Source organism: Ischnura elegans (genome assembly GCF_921293095.1).
Source record: "Ischnura elegans chromosome 13 unlocalized genomic scaffold, ioIscEleg1.1 SUPER_13_unloc_4, whole genome shotgun sequence".
Classification (NCBI taxonomy): Eukaryota; Metazoa; Arthropoda; class Insecta; order Odonata; family Coenagrionidae; genus Ischnura; species Ischnura elegans.
The window spans coordinates 5,215,276-5,228,195 of NW_025791660.1; the positions used below are offsets into that span (position 1 = coordinate 5,215,276).

At 35.1% G+C, this 12,920-nt stretch overlaps 1 protein-coding gene and 1 pseudogene across 1 annotated transcript; one reads left to right on the forward strand and one right to left on the reverse strand.

Annotated features, from left to right (window-relative positions):
• Positions 1 to 295: 295 nt before the first annotated feature.
• LOC124173148 lies at positions 296 to 3,697 on the reverse strand. The gene is made up of 4 exons (XM_046552664.1): positions 3,326 to 3,697; positions 3,068 to 3,205; positions 502 to 669; positions 296 to 397 (listed from the first exon to the last, which is right to left on the reverse strand). The coding sequence occupies exons 1-4, from the start codon at positions 3,491 to 3,493 to the stop codon at positions 347 to 349; spliced, it is 525 nt and encodes a 174-aa protein (XP_046408620.1). The 5' UTR covers positions 3,494 to 3,697; the 3' UTR covers positions 296 to 346.
• A 5,302-nt stretch (positions 3,698 to 8,999) lies between these two features.
• LOC124173298 overlaps positions 9,000 to 12,920 on the forward strand; it is a 28,401-nt pseudogene continuing 24,480 nt past the window's right edge.

Consider the following 12,920-nt stretch of genomic DNA (forward strand, 5'->3'; position numbering starts at 1 on the left):
CCCAAGTTTTTTAATCATGCGTACTATCTCCAGCAAGGAACCCTTTTTCAAACCGTGCGCGCCTTTTGTAAATAGCCTTGTTTGAACTGAAGGTATGTTGTGGAAAACTCCCTCTTTGACTTTCTTATTTTATCGACCGATTCTGACGACCTTCATGAAAATCGCATCCGCATTGAATGTGTTAATGGCTAGCTATCTAATACAAATACATAAATTGCTTAAGAAAAATAGATACACAGAAAAATATATAATTAATTTTACCGTTCCAAACTATAAAATTTTCATTATTTTTCAATTGGCCTACTTTTCCTCTTATTGCTTATATAATAGGGAGCTGTCCTGCATTTTACACCTCATGGCATCTGGTCTCCATATTCACACAAGCGAAGGTGAGTTCCTGTAGAAATGCATCCATTTGCACTGAACAAAGCCACTTAAGCGAATGTCAACAACTTAGGGTCATTAAACTCAGGTTTCACTGTGGATGAGAATATAACTTACCAACATATTAGATCCAAGTTGTAGGGAGTCTTCCACAGGAATGTATATTTCAGTCCTTTGGGCTGAGCAAGTAAGATGTGAGGTGCCTTCAATCACATCTCTAATGCAGCCATTTGTCTCAGCAGGAGTACCCAACTTGTCAACACCTCCCTCCTCTTCTTGGACACTCTATGGAGAGAGTAACAGTGATTAAGAATCCATCCACTCGAAAGTCAACGAATGAAGCATACTCCTAATATTGATGAAGTAGGATTTTCATTGTGATATCTAAGCTATTGTGTAAAAATTGAGATGTGTCTGTTAATCCATAACTCAAAAGCTAAACAGCTGCTGAAACCAAGTTAGGCAGAAAAAAACTTGGAATAATCAGTTCACATAGACAACATACTTCGGGCAATGTAGGATAGAAAATAAATATTTTCAACAGAAGTGTCTTAAAATGTGAATCTTTGATGTTGAATATGTTTTTCATTCATTTCCTGTAATTGAACTCCTGTTTCTATGTACTCAATTACCAAACCAGGGAGAGAATAGATAGATTTCATATTTTGGCTACTATCTGAGGCAGAAAGGTACAAAATCATCAGCCTGATATTGGATGGGAGACTTAAGAAAAGCGGTAAAGAGGAGAAAAAATTGTTCTAGGTCACAAAGCATCATAGAAGAGACAGAAATTAGAGAGATATGGGACCAATTTCAAAAGGGCAAGACAGCAATGCCTGAACAGCCAATGCACTGAAAAGGGTACCGCATAGCAAAGAAGACAAACTAGAATCTAGGAAATTCTGACAATTCCACTTCAATAATCTGGTGGACAAAACCTTATTAATTTAGGAGATTTTTATATTTTTAAATCTCATCACTTTGTAAAGTAAAAAGTAAATACAGCTAACAAGATTTTTCAGCTCTAGATTCAGATGAAAAAGTTCTTCCCCTAAGAAACCTGTACATATAGAGCTGAAGGTTTAACAGAAAAAAATTCTAAAACAACTAACTCATTAAACAAAATTTACTTAGAAAGTGGAACAACAATCCATTCGCTGTACAGAGAATCACCAACAAAAAACTTTTCCGAAAAGGTAAATTACTAACAAAATTACTTACCCGAAAAAATACTGAAGTTAAAAAAAACAGACATCAAAATTTATCATAATTAGCAAAATACCAAGTGTAAATTTAACACAAAAAAATTTCCTCAACGACCACAAAAAATGGAGAATATCATAAGGCAAGCCACAATTGTGGAAACTGTTACATAGGTTAACCATATCAATTAATAAAAAAATTGTATTTCACACTTAAGTCATCTTCAAATTCAAATAAACAGGGCACACCAGATTCAGTGGTCATCTTAGATGGTATTCAAAGAAAAAAGCCTTGGAATTTTAAAACACCAAAATTTAAAACGCAGAATGCAATTTCAACTAATATATTATTCAAAGACACTTTATTTTTACTCAAAAACGAAATTATTCGTAATAGCTGAAGTGGATAGATTGTTCTAGTAAATATAATGTACTCTTATCAATATACATTTTTGCAAAAATAAAAGTGTAAACATTATCCTGTAACAAAGCAACTATCCAACAAACTAAACATATTGATACTTAAAAGATATATCACATCCATTATCTCAACGTGTTTTATTTTACTTGTATAGTTTAAAACGTTAGTTATGACATTTTTTGCAACTCTCAACTTCAAGGCTTAAAATTAATTTTAAATACTGGGCCAGCTATGCATTCACTGCTCATCTCATCTTTTCGTATAACAAGTCGTGAAAATTGAGAGAAGTTTTTGAAATATCAGCAGGTATGTTTTATTATAAATAAAGAAAACCTCAAGAATTCACATTTTGTGTGAGTGCTCTTTAGCCTATATTTGGACACTAACTTAAAGCTCAATTTAAGTTCAGAATTACAATTAGCAGGAACCAGTAGGAGATTTTTTGTTCGTTTTAACATGCTTCAGTTAATCAAGTGAGTAAACATATTTAAAGGGATTGTTTCATTGCGTTGTGGGTGCATTGCCTTAAATGAGTTGTCGAACTTGAATGCCCAACTTTGTAATCCATAATTATTTTACAAACACACAGCTGAATCAGAGAACAAAACGTCTTTACTTATCACCACCAAAAACACCAACTGCTATGTAAAAATCAATTTGCATGGAGATTGAGAAACAAAGCTTGCGGGACACTGGGCTAGTTCCACTACTCCGTCCACAATGTACGACGGCCTTGAAAGTACTCCAGTATTATCAATTAACAATAATAATGATGTATTTATTTTTAATCTCTACTCAAAGTACTTTTAAAAATAAAGTTGGATTTACCACCTTCAAAAAGTCATACAACATTCTATTTCCTAAGTTATGGCATCAAGTGAATAATCAATCACAACTTTGGGTTAATCCAATCAAACGAGTGCTATAACAAGTTTAATCCACAAATAATGATCCTCCTGGATTTCTCACTGCTGTCGACACAAACCAAAGACTCTCAGTTAACATTTTCCGAAACATACCATGCAGGAGTCTTTAAAAGAGAATAAACGAAAGTACTCACCCTGAAGCAATTCACCCCAGAAAATGTTCTCAGCTTTGCGTCCGCTTCTAAACAAGTCATTTTGAAAACTCGGAATTCCGTGAGCTTTTTCAAACATAGTGGACACAGAGTGGTGGGCAAGCCATCTCCCACAGTAACCTAAGATAGCAATCAATACGATTTCCATTGAAGAAGTGCGAAATGATGCTCGCCACAACGAATAATGAAAGCAACATGAAAAAAGCGAAATAGATAAGTTGTAGGTATCGAGCCACTTACTTCTAACCCGAGTAAACCATTTATAGCATCCTTCACAGTCATTCTGCAAGGTACGTTGGAAGTGAATATGTTGTAAAAATAATCATTATTCTTCATACATAGTCTGCACAAGGTATCCTCAGAATTCCTTTCTGATGAAGTGCTAAAAATTCGAGCATTACGATTCATGTTTCAACTTCAATCACGCATTCAATCTTTAAATATGTTAAATCGTCGATGAAATTATCAACACGCAACAGAATGAGATCTTCAGATTCATCACGGGAACTACATACAATTCGATGATATAACCTATATTTAGAATGCTCACGGTGAAAGACAAGTTTAAATTTTAAAATTTAAATAACTCATAAGCACCTCAATGGAAAAACACACCAGCACCTTGATTATGTAACTGTGAGAAGGGTGAGGGGGATGTCGTTGCTAGGGGCAACGCGATTCCCACGACGGAAGGTGATAGCAGCGATTATGAAACCGTGATCGCACTCTTTATCACGTTGCGAGCGTCATCGGCCTATCACGTTCGAAACCGATGGTGACAAGCATATGCTGACATAAAAACGAGCACTAATTGCATATATTAGCAAAACATTATTGTTTATTTAATTTAAAAATGCCCTATAATCGATTAAAAACCAATAAATTCGTAATTATTTCTACTGGAGTGCTCTCTTGACATTATTAGTTGTCCACGTTGTTCAATTGTTATATGCGCACGGTAGTGAATTCGATTGAGCTGCTTTATTTCCACACAGCAAATTGGAAAGTACTGCTAATTGAAGTACATCCGTGATTCAAACGCCAATTACTTTGTATCGAAGTTAAATTATCAACATTTGCCAAGTACGTTCTCCAACATATCAACATCGTTAAACTCAACTACTTATTTGGGCGTTACATGTTGGAACGATGAAATGTCCATGGTGAAACAAAACTCAGAACTATTCCACAAACTTTTATTTTAACAGTCAGGTTAGTCTTGATAATGACGGTATAAACGTCGAAACTAGTAGACTGTTAAAATAAAAGTTTGTGGAATAGTACTGACAAGTTGTATAATGTGAGTTTTGCTTCACTATGAACATCGTTAAACTCACTTTCGATTTTTTAATCACCATAAATCAATTATTAAGTACTTACATTCAAATCGCTAGCGCGATTACACTTCCATTATCATTTCAACATTAATTAGTTTCAATCCAAGATCACGACTTTTCGGCCATTCTCTACGATATAGTAAATATAATGACTGCAGCATCTCCCGGCGAGCATTAGCATAATGGATTACGTTATCAGACATCGAAAAGTAGTACTACACTTTCCCCATAACTTTACCATAATACGAGTACTTTATCATAATATTATCTATTGGCGAAGCGAAATACTTCGCTTTGAACTGCATCCATTTTATGTTTTCGTTGTTTGTTATTGTTATTTCAAAGACTCCGCAGACGACGCATTCTTGGACAGAGATGTGTCGAAGGATTTCATTGGCTCTACACATTTCTCAATGATACCAACCTCGCGCGCTCGTACCAGTATGATACGCGCGATGACGGTGGCTTACATGATCGCGCGATACAGCGGAACGTGATAGGAGAACGTGATGGTCATCTATCGCCGTCGTCGCTGTCACATTTACATAATCGAGGTGCAGAGCAAAATGGTTAAGACGGTTAACCTTGCAGTTCTCTGTAACACCGATTATATAAGATGATGCAAGCAAAGATTTGTTTGCTTTCCCTGAGTTTTAGTTTACATTTTGGCCAATAGAGGCACATACACAAAGCAGGCCTCTTATCAAGGCGCGTTCCGAAATTCACTGGCAGTAACATGGAAGAAGGAGGAGATTTTTCATTAGACTATCAATATTAATGCAATCGCGACAAAGCACAGTGTTGCACGGTGTTGATGAGACACATTAAACGGCTATACCATGGTAGAATTTTTAAAGGCATATGGGTAACGCAACATTAAAACAAGTCTGCAAAGAGTAGATAAGGTGACAAACTATCTCTGTAAATGATACATCATACTTAAATTGATATTTATTCATAAAAATACGTTAATGACACAAAAGTACTTTGTAAGAAAGCCTTAGAAATCATCCTTTTCATTTGAATTTTATAAGTGATGTTTTTAATTGAATATTTTATAAAAAAGAGAAGGAAGAAAGCACTTTAAGTACCAAGATAATAATAATACATACCATAATCATTTGATAGGCAAACTTATGTTCACTTCAGCCGGAACGCGCCATGATAGAGGCCTGCTATGTATACTTGCCTCTAGCGGTATAAATAAAAACTAACACTCAACGAAAGCAAACCAATCTTTATTGCATGATCTTATATTAATACTGATTATTACAGTGAACTAGAAGGTGAACCATAATATCCATTTTGCTGTGGTGAATGTTTTCCTTGAGGTGATTATGAGTCATTTACATATTAAAATTTGAAGTTATCTTTCACCCTAAGCATTCTAAATATATGTTTTATCATCGAAATGTATGTAGTTCCCGTGACGAATCTGGAGATCTCAGTCTGATGTGTGTTGATGCCATCGACGATTAAACAATTTGAGGATTGAATGAGTGATTGAAATTAAAATATGAATCCTAGCGCCGGGAGTTTCACCCCTTCATCAGAAACGGATTCTGAGGGTACCTTATGCAGACTATGCATGAAGGATAATAATTATTATTACGACATATTCACTTACAACGTAGCTTGCAGAATAACTGCGAAGGATGCCATAAATGGTTTACTCGGTTTAGAAGTAAGTGGCACGTTACATACACACCTTATTGATTTGTCTTATTACTATTGCTAACTTGATTCCGTTCTATGAGCATCATTTTTCACTTCTTCAATTGTATAGTAGTGATGGGTCGATCATGAACGATTCGATCAAAAAGATTGAATCACTAGGTGAATCAAATGACTCATGATTCATTTCGTTAAACAAGTCGATCATCAATCATCAATCACTCCAACTTCCGGTTTCATATCAATCATCTCGGTTTCCGGTTTGTTTCAAAATGTCGAACGATCGATGCTTGATCTATTTCGGCAGAAATAGTTGTGAGAAAATTAAATACTATGTTATGAAGAACTGAATACTTGTATAATCTTTTTCTTAAATGTTTTCCAGCGGTTATCAGTATTAATAACACCAATACACGTAAAAGAAAAATATTAAGATGACTCCTGTAGGAGAACGTTAAGAAGTATAATTTAAGCTGGTTACATTTTACTGTGCCGTTCATAAAATTATCCTGCAGATCAGATTCATGCATAGTGTGTGGTGTATTTTGTGGTATATTTTGAGATACGTAGTTAGAAATTATATTTTATTAGTGTTGAGAAACTGTGGCAGTTTTGCATTCCTAAATATTTTCATGACACTACTTCCTTCATTTTATCAATCTAATATACTCATCTAGAAATTCATAATCAAAATAGTATATGAAATGATAATATGGATAGCAATCAGCGTTACCCATGCTCTTCGAAGATGAGGCAGTATTTATTCGATTATTCAAAGTGATTTATTACATCCATTGATTGAGTCTTTTCGATCATGATTCCTTTTGAGTCTTTTCGATCATGATTCCTTTTGAGTCTTTTCGATCATGATTCCTTTTGAGTCTTTTCAATCATGACTCCTTTGAGTCTTTTCGATCTTGATTCCTTTGAGTCTTTTCGATCTTGATTCGTTTGAGTCTTTTCGATCATAATGATTGAATCAATTGATTGAATCACTTATGTGACTCGAGTCAAAATGATTGAATCACTAAAATGATCGACTTTGCCCATCACTATTGTATAGCGTGTTGATTGCTATCTTAGGTTGCTGTGGGAGATGGCCTGCCCAACACGATGTGTCCACTATGTTTGAAAAAGCTCACGGAATTCAGTGTTTTCAAAAAGATATGTTTAGAATCGGACGCAAACCTGAGAAAATTTTGTGGGAGTAATTACTTTAGGGTGAGTACTTTCGTTTATTCTCTTTCGAAGAGTGGTGCATGGTATGTTTCGGAAAATGTTAGGTGTTGGTTTGTGTCGACAGCAATGAGAAATCCAGATATATAATATGAGTGGATTCAACTATTTTTAGCACTTGTTTGATTGGATTAAGTCAAAGGTGTGATTGATTATTCACTTGATGCCACGACTTGAGAAATAGAGTATTGTATGACTTCTTGAAAGTGGTAAATCCAACTTTATTTTAAAACGTGCTTTGATTAGAGATTAAATTATTACGATTAAATAGATCATTATTTTTGTTAATTGATAGTACTGGAGAACTTTAAAGGCCGTCGTACATGGTTTACGGAATAGTGAAACTAGCCCAGTTTTCCGCAAGCTTTGTTTCTCAATCTCCATGCAAAGTACTAGTTACTTACCTCGCGGTAGATGTTTCAGTGGTGATAAAGGAAGACGTTTTGTTGTCTCATTCAAATATGAGTTTGCAAAACAATCATAGCTAACAAAGTGGGGCATTCAAGTTCGTCAACTCATAAAAGGCAATGTTAGTGCTCAATCATAGGCTCAACTGCACAAACACAAAATGTGAATTCTGGAGGTTTTCTTTATTTTATTACAAAACGTGCCTGCTGATGGTTCAAAAACTTTTCTCAATTTTCTTATAATGTGAAAAGAGGAGAGGTACAATGAATGCATAAGAGGCCCTGTATTTAAAATTGCGTTTAAGCTTTGAAGATGATTGTTACGAAAAATGTCAAGAAACGTTGCAAACAATCGACTAAAAATAAATAACGATCACAAAATAAATGAGACGTATCTTTAAAGTATCAATATGTTAAGTATGTATGTTTTGTCACTTTGTCACTTTGTCACTAGATTATATTTACATTTTTATTTCTGCATAAATTTTTATTAATATGAGTACGTTTTATTTGCTATAACAATGTATGTCATTTCAGCTTTTACAAATTATTTCGTTTTTCAGTCAAAATAAAGTTTCTTTGAATAATCTGTCAGTTAAAATTGCATTCTGTGTTTCAAATTTTGGTGTTATCAAATTCCTAAGGTCTATTTCTATGAAAACCAACTGAGATATGCACTAAATTTGCGTGCTCTGTTTATTTGATTTTAAAGATGGCTTATTTGGTGAAATACAATGTTTTATTTCTTGATATGGTTAACCTATGTAACAGTCTTCACAGTCGTGGCTCGCCATATTTAATCCTTCCTTTTTAGGGGTTGTTCAGGAAAGTTTTTTTTTTTTAGTCAAATTGGCACTGGGTATTTTGATAATTATGATTAATTTTGTGGACAGTTTTTTTTAAACCTAAATATTTTTATAGTTAGGTAATTTTTTTAGATTAAATTGTAATTATTTGCGACCAACATTGGGAGACTCAGTTGCGCATTTCCCTTATTAGAGCAGCTTCTCAAAAAGGATTATTTGCTTCTACCAAGCCGGGACTACATATAAAAGCTGGTTTTAAAAAGTGTCTTCGACGCGAAGATCGGGAAGTCGTCGGACACTAATGTTCCTCCGTTTTAAATATTTCAAAACCTATGGAGAATAAATCACTAAGACCAAATAATACCCCATTTTGGCAATAAACAGTGATGAATATAACATTAATGGTTATATTGACAAATGTTAAAGTTTATTTAAAGAATTCTATGGTTTTACGATGAGTGAGAATGAGCAACAAATGTTGAGTGTATGCAACCCGCGTGCCACAAAAAATGTCTGCCTAGGGTGGGGCGCACTCACTCTTGGGCCCGTATCTCGGGGACCAATGGTCAAAATTGGAAAATATGTTAGGAGAATCATGCCAACTGTCCATTGTATCGTTAGTTACCATAGAAAATCAGTTGAGAAAAACCAGCGCCTACTTATCGCCATACATCTGAAAGACAGCCAAAAATACCAAAATTTCCTAACTTTGAGTGCGATGCGGCACGTTTTCCCGTGATCCAATTGCAATAATATTTTACAAAATATGTTTTTACACCAATTGGCATAAAATAAGGGGGTGTCCTGATAGAAATTCGAAAAATAAGGACCACCCTATTGTGATACGGCCACTATGTGAACTGAGTGTACCAAGTATCTTCATGTCTAATTTGGATTAGCAGTTATTTAGCTTTTGAGTTATTGATTGAGAGACAGATGTCAATTTTTATGCAAATGCTTGGATACCACATTGAAAATCCTATCCCATCAATACTCGGAGTAAGCTTCATTTGTTGACTTTGAAGGAGGTGAGTTTATCACAGTTACTTTCTCCACAGAGTATCGAAGGAGATGAGGTAGCTGATGAGGAGTTGGAGTCTTCTGCTCATACAAAAGACTTCATTCAAGATGAGATACCAGGCACCTCTAATCTCACTTCCACAGTCCAAAGGACTGAAATATACATTCCTGTGCCAGACCCCTATCAATCCAGAGCTAATATGTCGGTAAGCTATATTCTTATCCACAATGAAACCCTGGTTATATGATCTTAATTTGTAGATATTTACTAGGTTGCATGACGAAATTGCTTTAGCCCAGTGTAACTGAGAGCATTTGTATAGGCAGTCACCCTTGCTTGTGTGACTAGGGAGACCAGATGCCATGAGGTGAAAAAAGAGGACAGCACCCTATTAAAAAAGCGATAATCACAATAGAAATTATTCACAAACATATACTACATGAAAGGTTCACATTTTAAGACACCATTGTTGAAAATAATTATCTCCTGCTTCTGTTGCCCCAAGGATTTTGTGATATGGCCGCTATGTGAACTGAGTATACCAAGTTCCATCCTGCCTACGTTGAATTGGCAGCTATTTAGCTTTTGAGTTATTGATTATGAGACACGTGTCAATTTTTATTTAAATGCTTGGATATCACATTGAAAATACTATTCCATCAATACTAGGAGCATGCTTTATTTGTTGACAATGACGGAGGTGATTTTATCACAGTTACTTTCTCCACAGAGTATCCAAGGGGATGAGGCAGCTGATGACGAGTTGGAGTCTTCTGCTGGCACAATAGGCTGCATTCTAGATGAGATACAAGGCACCACACATCTCACTCATTCAGTCCAAAGGACTGAAATATACATTCCTGTGCCTGAATCCCATCAATCCAGAGCTGATATGTTGGTAAGCTATATTCTCATACACAGTGAAACCCTAGTTGAATGTCCTTAATTTATATATTTTACTAGGATGCATGACGAAATTGCTTTTGCCATTTTTTTTGCCAATTTTGCCAATTTTCTCAAGCAATTTATATATTTGTATCAGCTAGCTAGCCATTAACATTAAAATTCAATGCACACATGATTTTCATGAAAGTCGTCTGATTTGGTCGATAAAATAACAAAGAAAAAGAGGAAGTTTTCCACAACATACCTTCCGTTCAACCACTGCTATTTACAAATGGCGCAAATGGTTCAAATGATGGATCCTTGCTGAAGGTCAAACACACGTTGGAAAAACTCGGGAGTGGATATTAATGAGGTATGGAGGCGGATAAAGGACTCCTGGCCTGACTGTCAGAGCCTGTCAATTGACGTGCTCCACACCGAATGTGTTGAAAATTAGATAAGAAGAAAATGGGAATCTTGAAAAATAGCTTCAATTTCATAACTTAGATTAATAAAAATTGATTAGACCTACCATTTTATATATATTTCATGGACCTAATTATCTCAAGCATCTTTTATACTTTCTACAGCTAACGCGGTAGCTGCTAACAGATTTTCTATACACGTAATGAATGTTATCAATGACAAGGATAATTCCCCGCTCTTAAAAAATTTTCCTGGAAACTGTAGGAGCATCCCAACTGTATCAACCGGCAGATGTTCTCTGCATAAAATCTTTAAGATACATAAAAAAATAATACGGCCACTTTGTGAACTGTGTACACCAAGTATCTTCCTGCATAATTTGGTTTCAGAAGCTATTTAGCTGTTGAGTTATTGATTAAGAGACACATGCCAATTTTTATATAAATGCTTGGATATCACATTGAAAATCCCAATTTATCACTATTAGGTGTATGCTTCATTTGTTGTCATTGAAGGAGGTTAGTTTATCACTGTTACTTTCTCCACAGAGTATCCAAGGAGATCAGGTAGCTGATGATGAGTTTGGGTCTTCTGCTGACACAAAAGACTGCATTCAAGATGAGATACAAGGCACCTCACATCTCACTTCCACAGTCCAAAGGACTGAAATAAACATTCCTGTGTCTGACTCCCAACAACCTGGAGCTAATATGTTGGTAAGTTTTAATCTCATTCACAGTGAAAACCTAATTTAATGACCTTAATTTATAGATATTCACTAGGTTCAAGATGAAATTTGTTTTGCCCAGTGTAACTGAATGCATTTGTATAGGCAGTCACCCTTGCTTTTGTGACTAGGGAGACCAGATGCCATGAGGTGAAAAAAGAGGACAGCACCCTATTAAAAAAGCGATAAGAGGACAAGTAGGCCGCTTAGAAAATAACATCAATTTTATAAGTTGGATCAATAAAATTCATTGTTGTATGAATTTACCGATATATTTTTCTGTGGATCTAATTTTCTTAAGGAATTTATATATCTGTATCAGCTAGTTAGATATTAACACATTTAATGCGGATGTGACTTTTGTGAAAGTCGACGGAATTGGTTGATGAAATAAGAAAGGAAAAGGTAGAGTTTTCACAACATACCTTCGCTTCAAACACTGCTTTTACCAAGTGGTGCATATAGTTCGAAAGAGGTGTCCTTGCTGAAGGTCATGCACACAATCGAAAAACTAGAGTTAATATTAATTATGTACGGAGGTGGACAAAGGACTCCTGGTCTGACTGCCAGAGCCTGTCAATTGAATGTGTTTAAAATAAGATATGAATAAAATAGGCAGAATAGAATATATTTCGTGCAACTAATTTTTTAAGCAATTTTTGTATATTTTTACTGATAGCAAGGTAGCTGTTAACATATTTCCTATGCACGTAATCAATGTTTTCAATGAAAAGGGCAATTTCCCAATCTTCAATAATCTGCCTGATAGCGGACGAACATCCGAATATACCCACCATCAGGTGTTCTATGAATAAAAATGCCCGTTGGCTCCAACTGACATCAAGGTACGAAAGGGTTAAAAGAAAAGGGGGAATGGAGGAAAAGCTGGACACTTGAAACGCAATTGCAAATTCATAATATAGAAGAAAGAAATTATTAGCATTGTGATTTTGTTTTTTGTTTGTGTGTATTACTTTTTCAAGCAATTTTTACATTTTTGACAGTGTTCTAATTATTAATTTTTACTGAGGAAATGTTTATTTTGTTTCTCTCTGAAGTCCACTAGGATGAAAATTGAGAAAATACCTTTTCTTCAGTTGTATTTTGCCATGGTAGGCTGGAGAAATATTTAGAAATTTTGGGAAATTCTGAGTTGCTAATAGCAGATTAATACATATACTTAATATAACATAATTTTCAAAATGGAGGTAATTTCCCCATTCTTAAAAAGTCAGCAGGGGCACTGGACGAAATTGATTTTGCCCAGTTACAAAGGATGACATGTCTAGACCAACCTGGATGTCTGATCACCCTAT

Coding starts and splice junctions, on each gene's coding strand:
- LOC124173148 (XM_046552664.1), bottom strand. CDS start 3,493: ATGAATCGTAATGCTCGAATTTTTAGCACTTCATCAGAAAGGAATTCT. Junction 670..3,067: donor CTGGGGTGAATTGCTTCAGG/GTGAGTACTTTC, acceptor CTCTCTCCATAG/AGTGTCCAAGAAGAGGAGGG. Junction 398..501: donor AACTTGGATCTAATATGTTG/GTAAGTTATATT, acceptor GCATTTCTACAG/GAACTCACCTTCGCTTGTGT.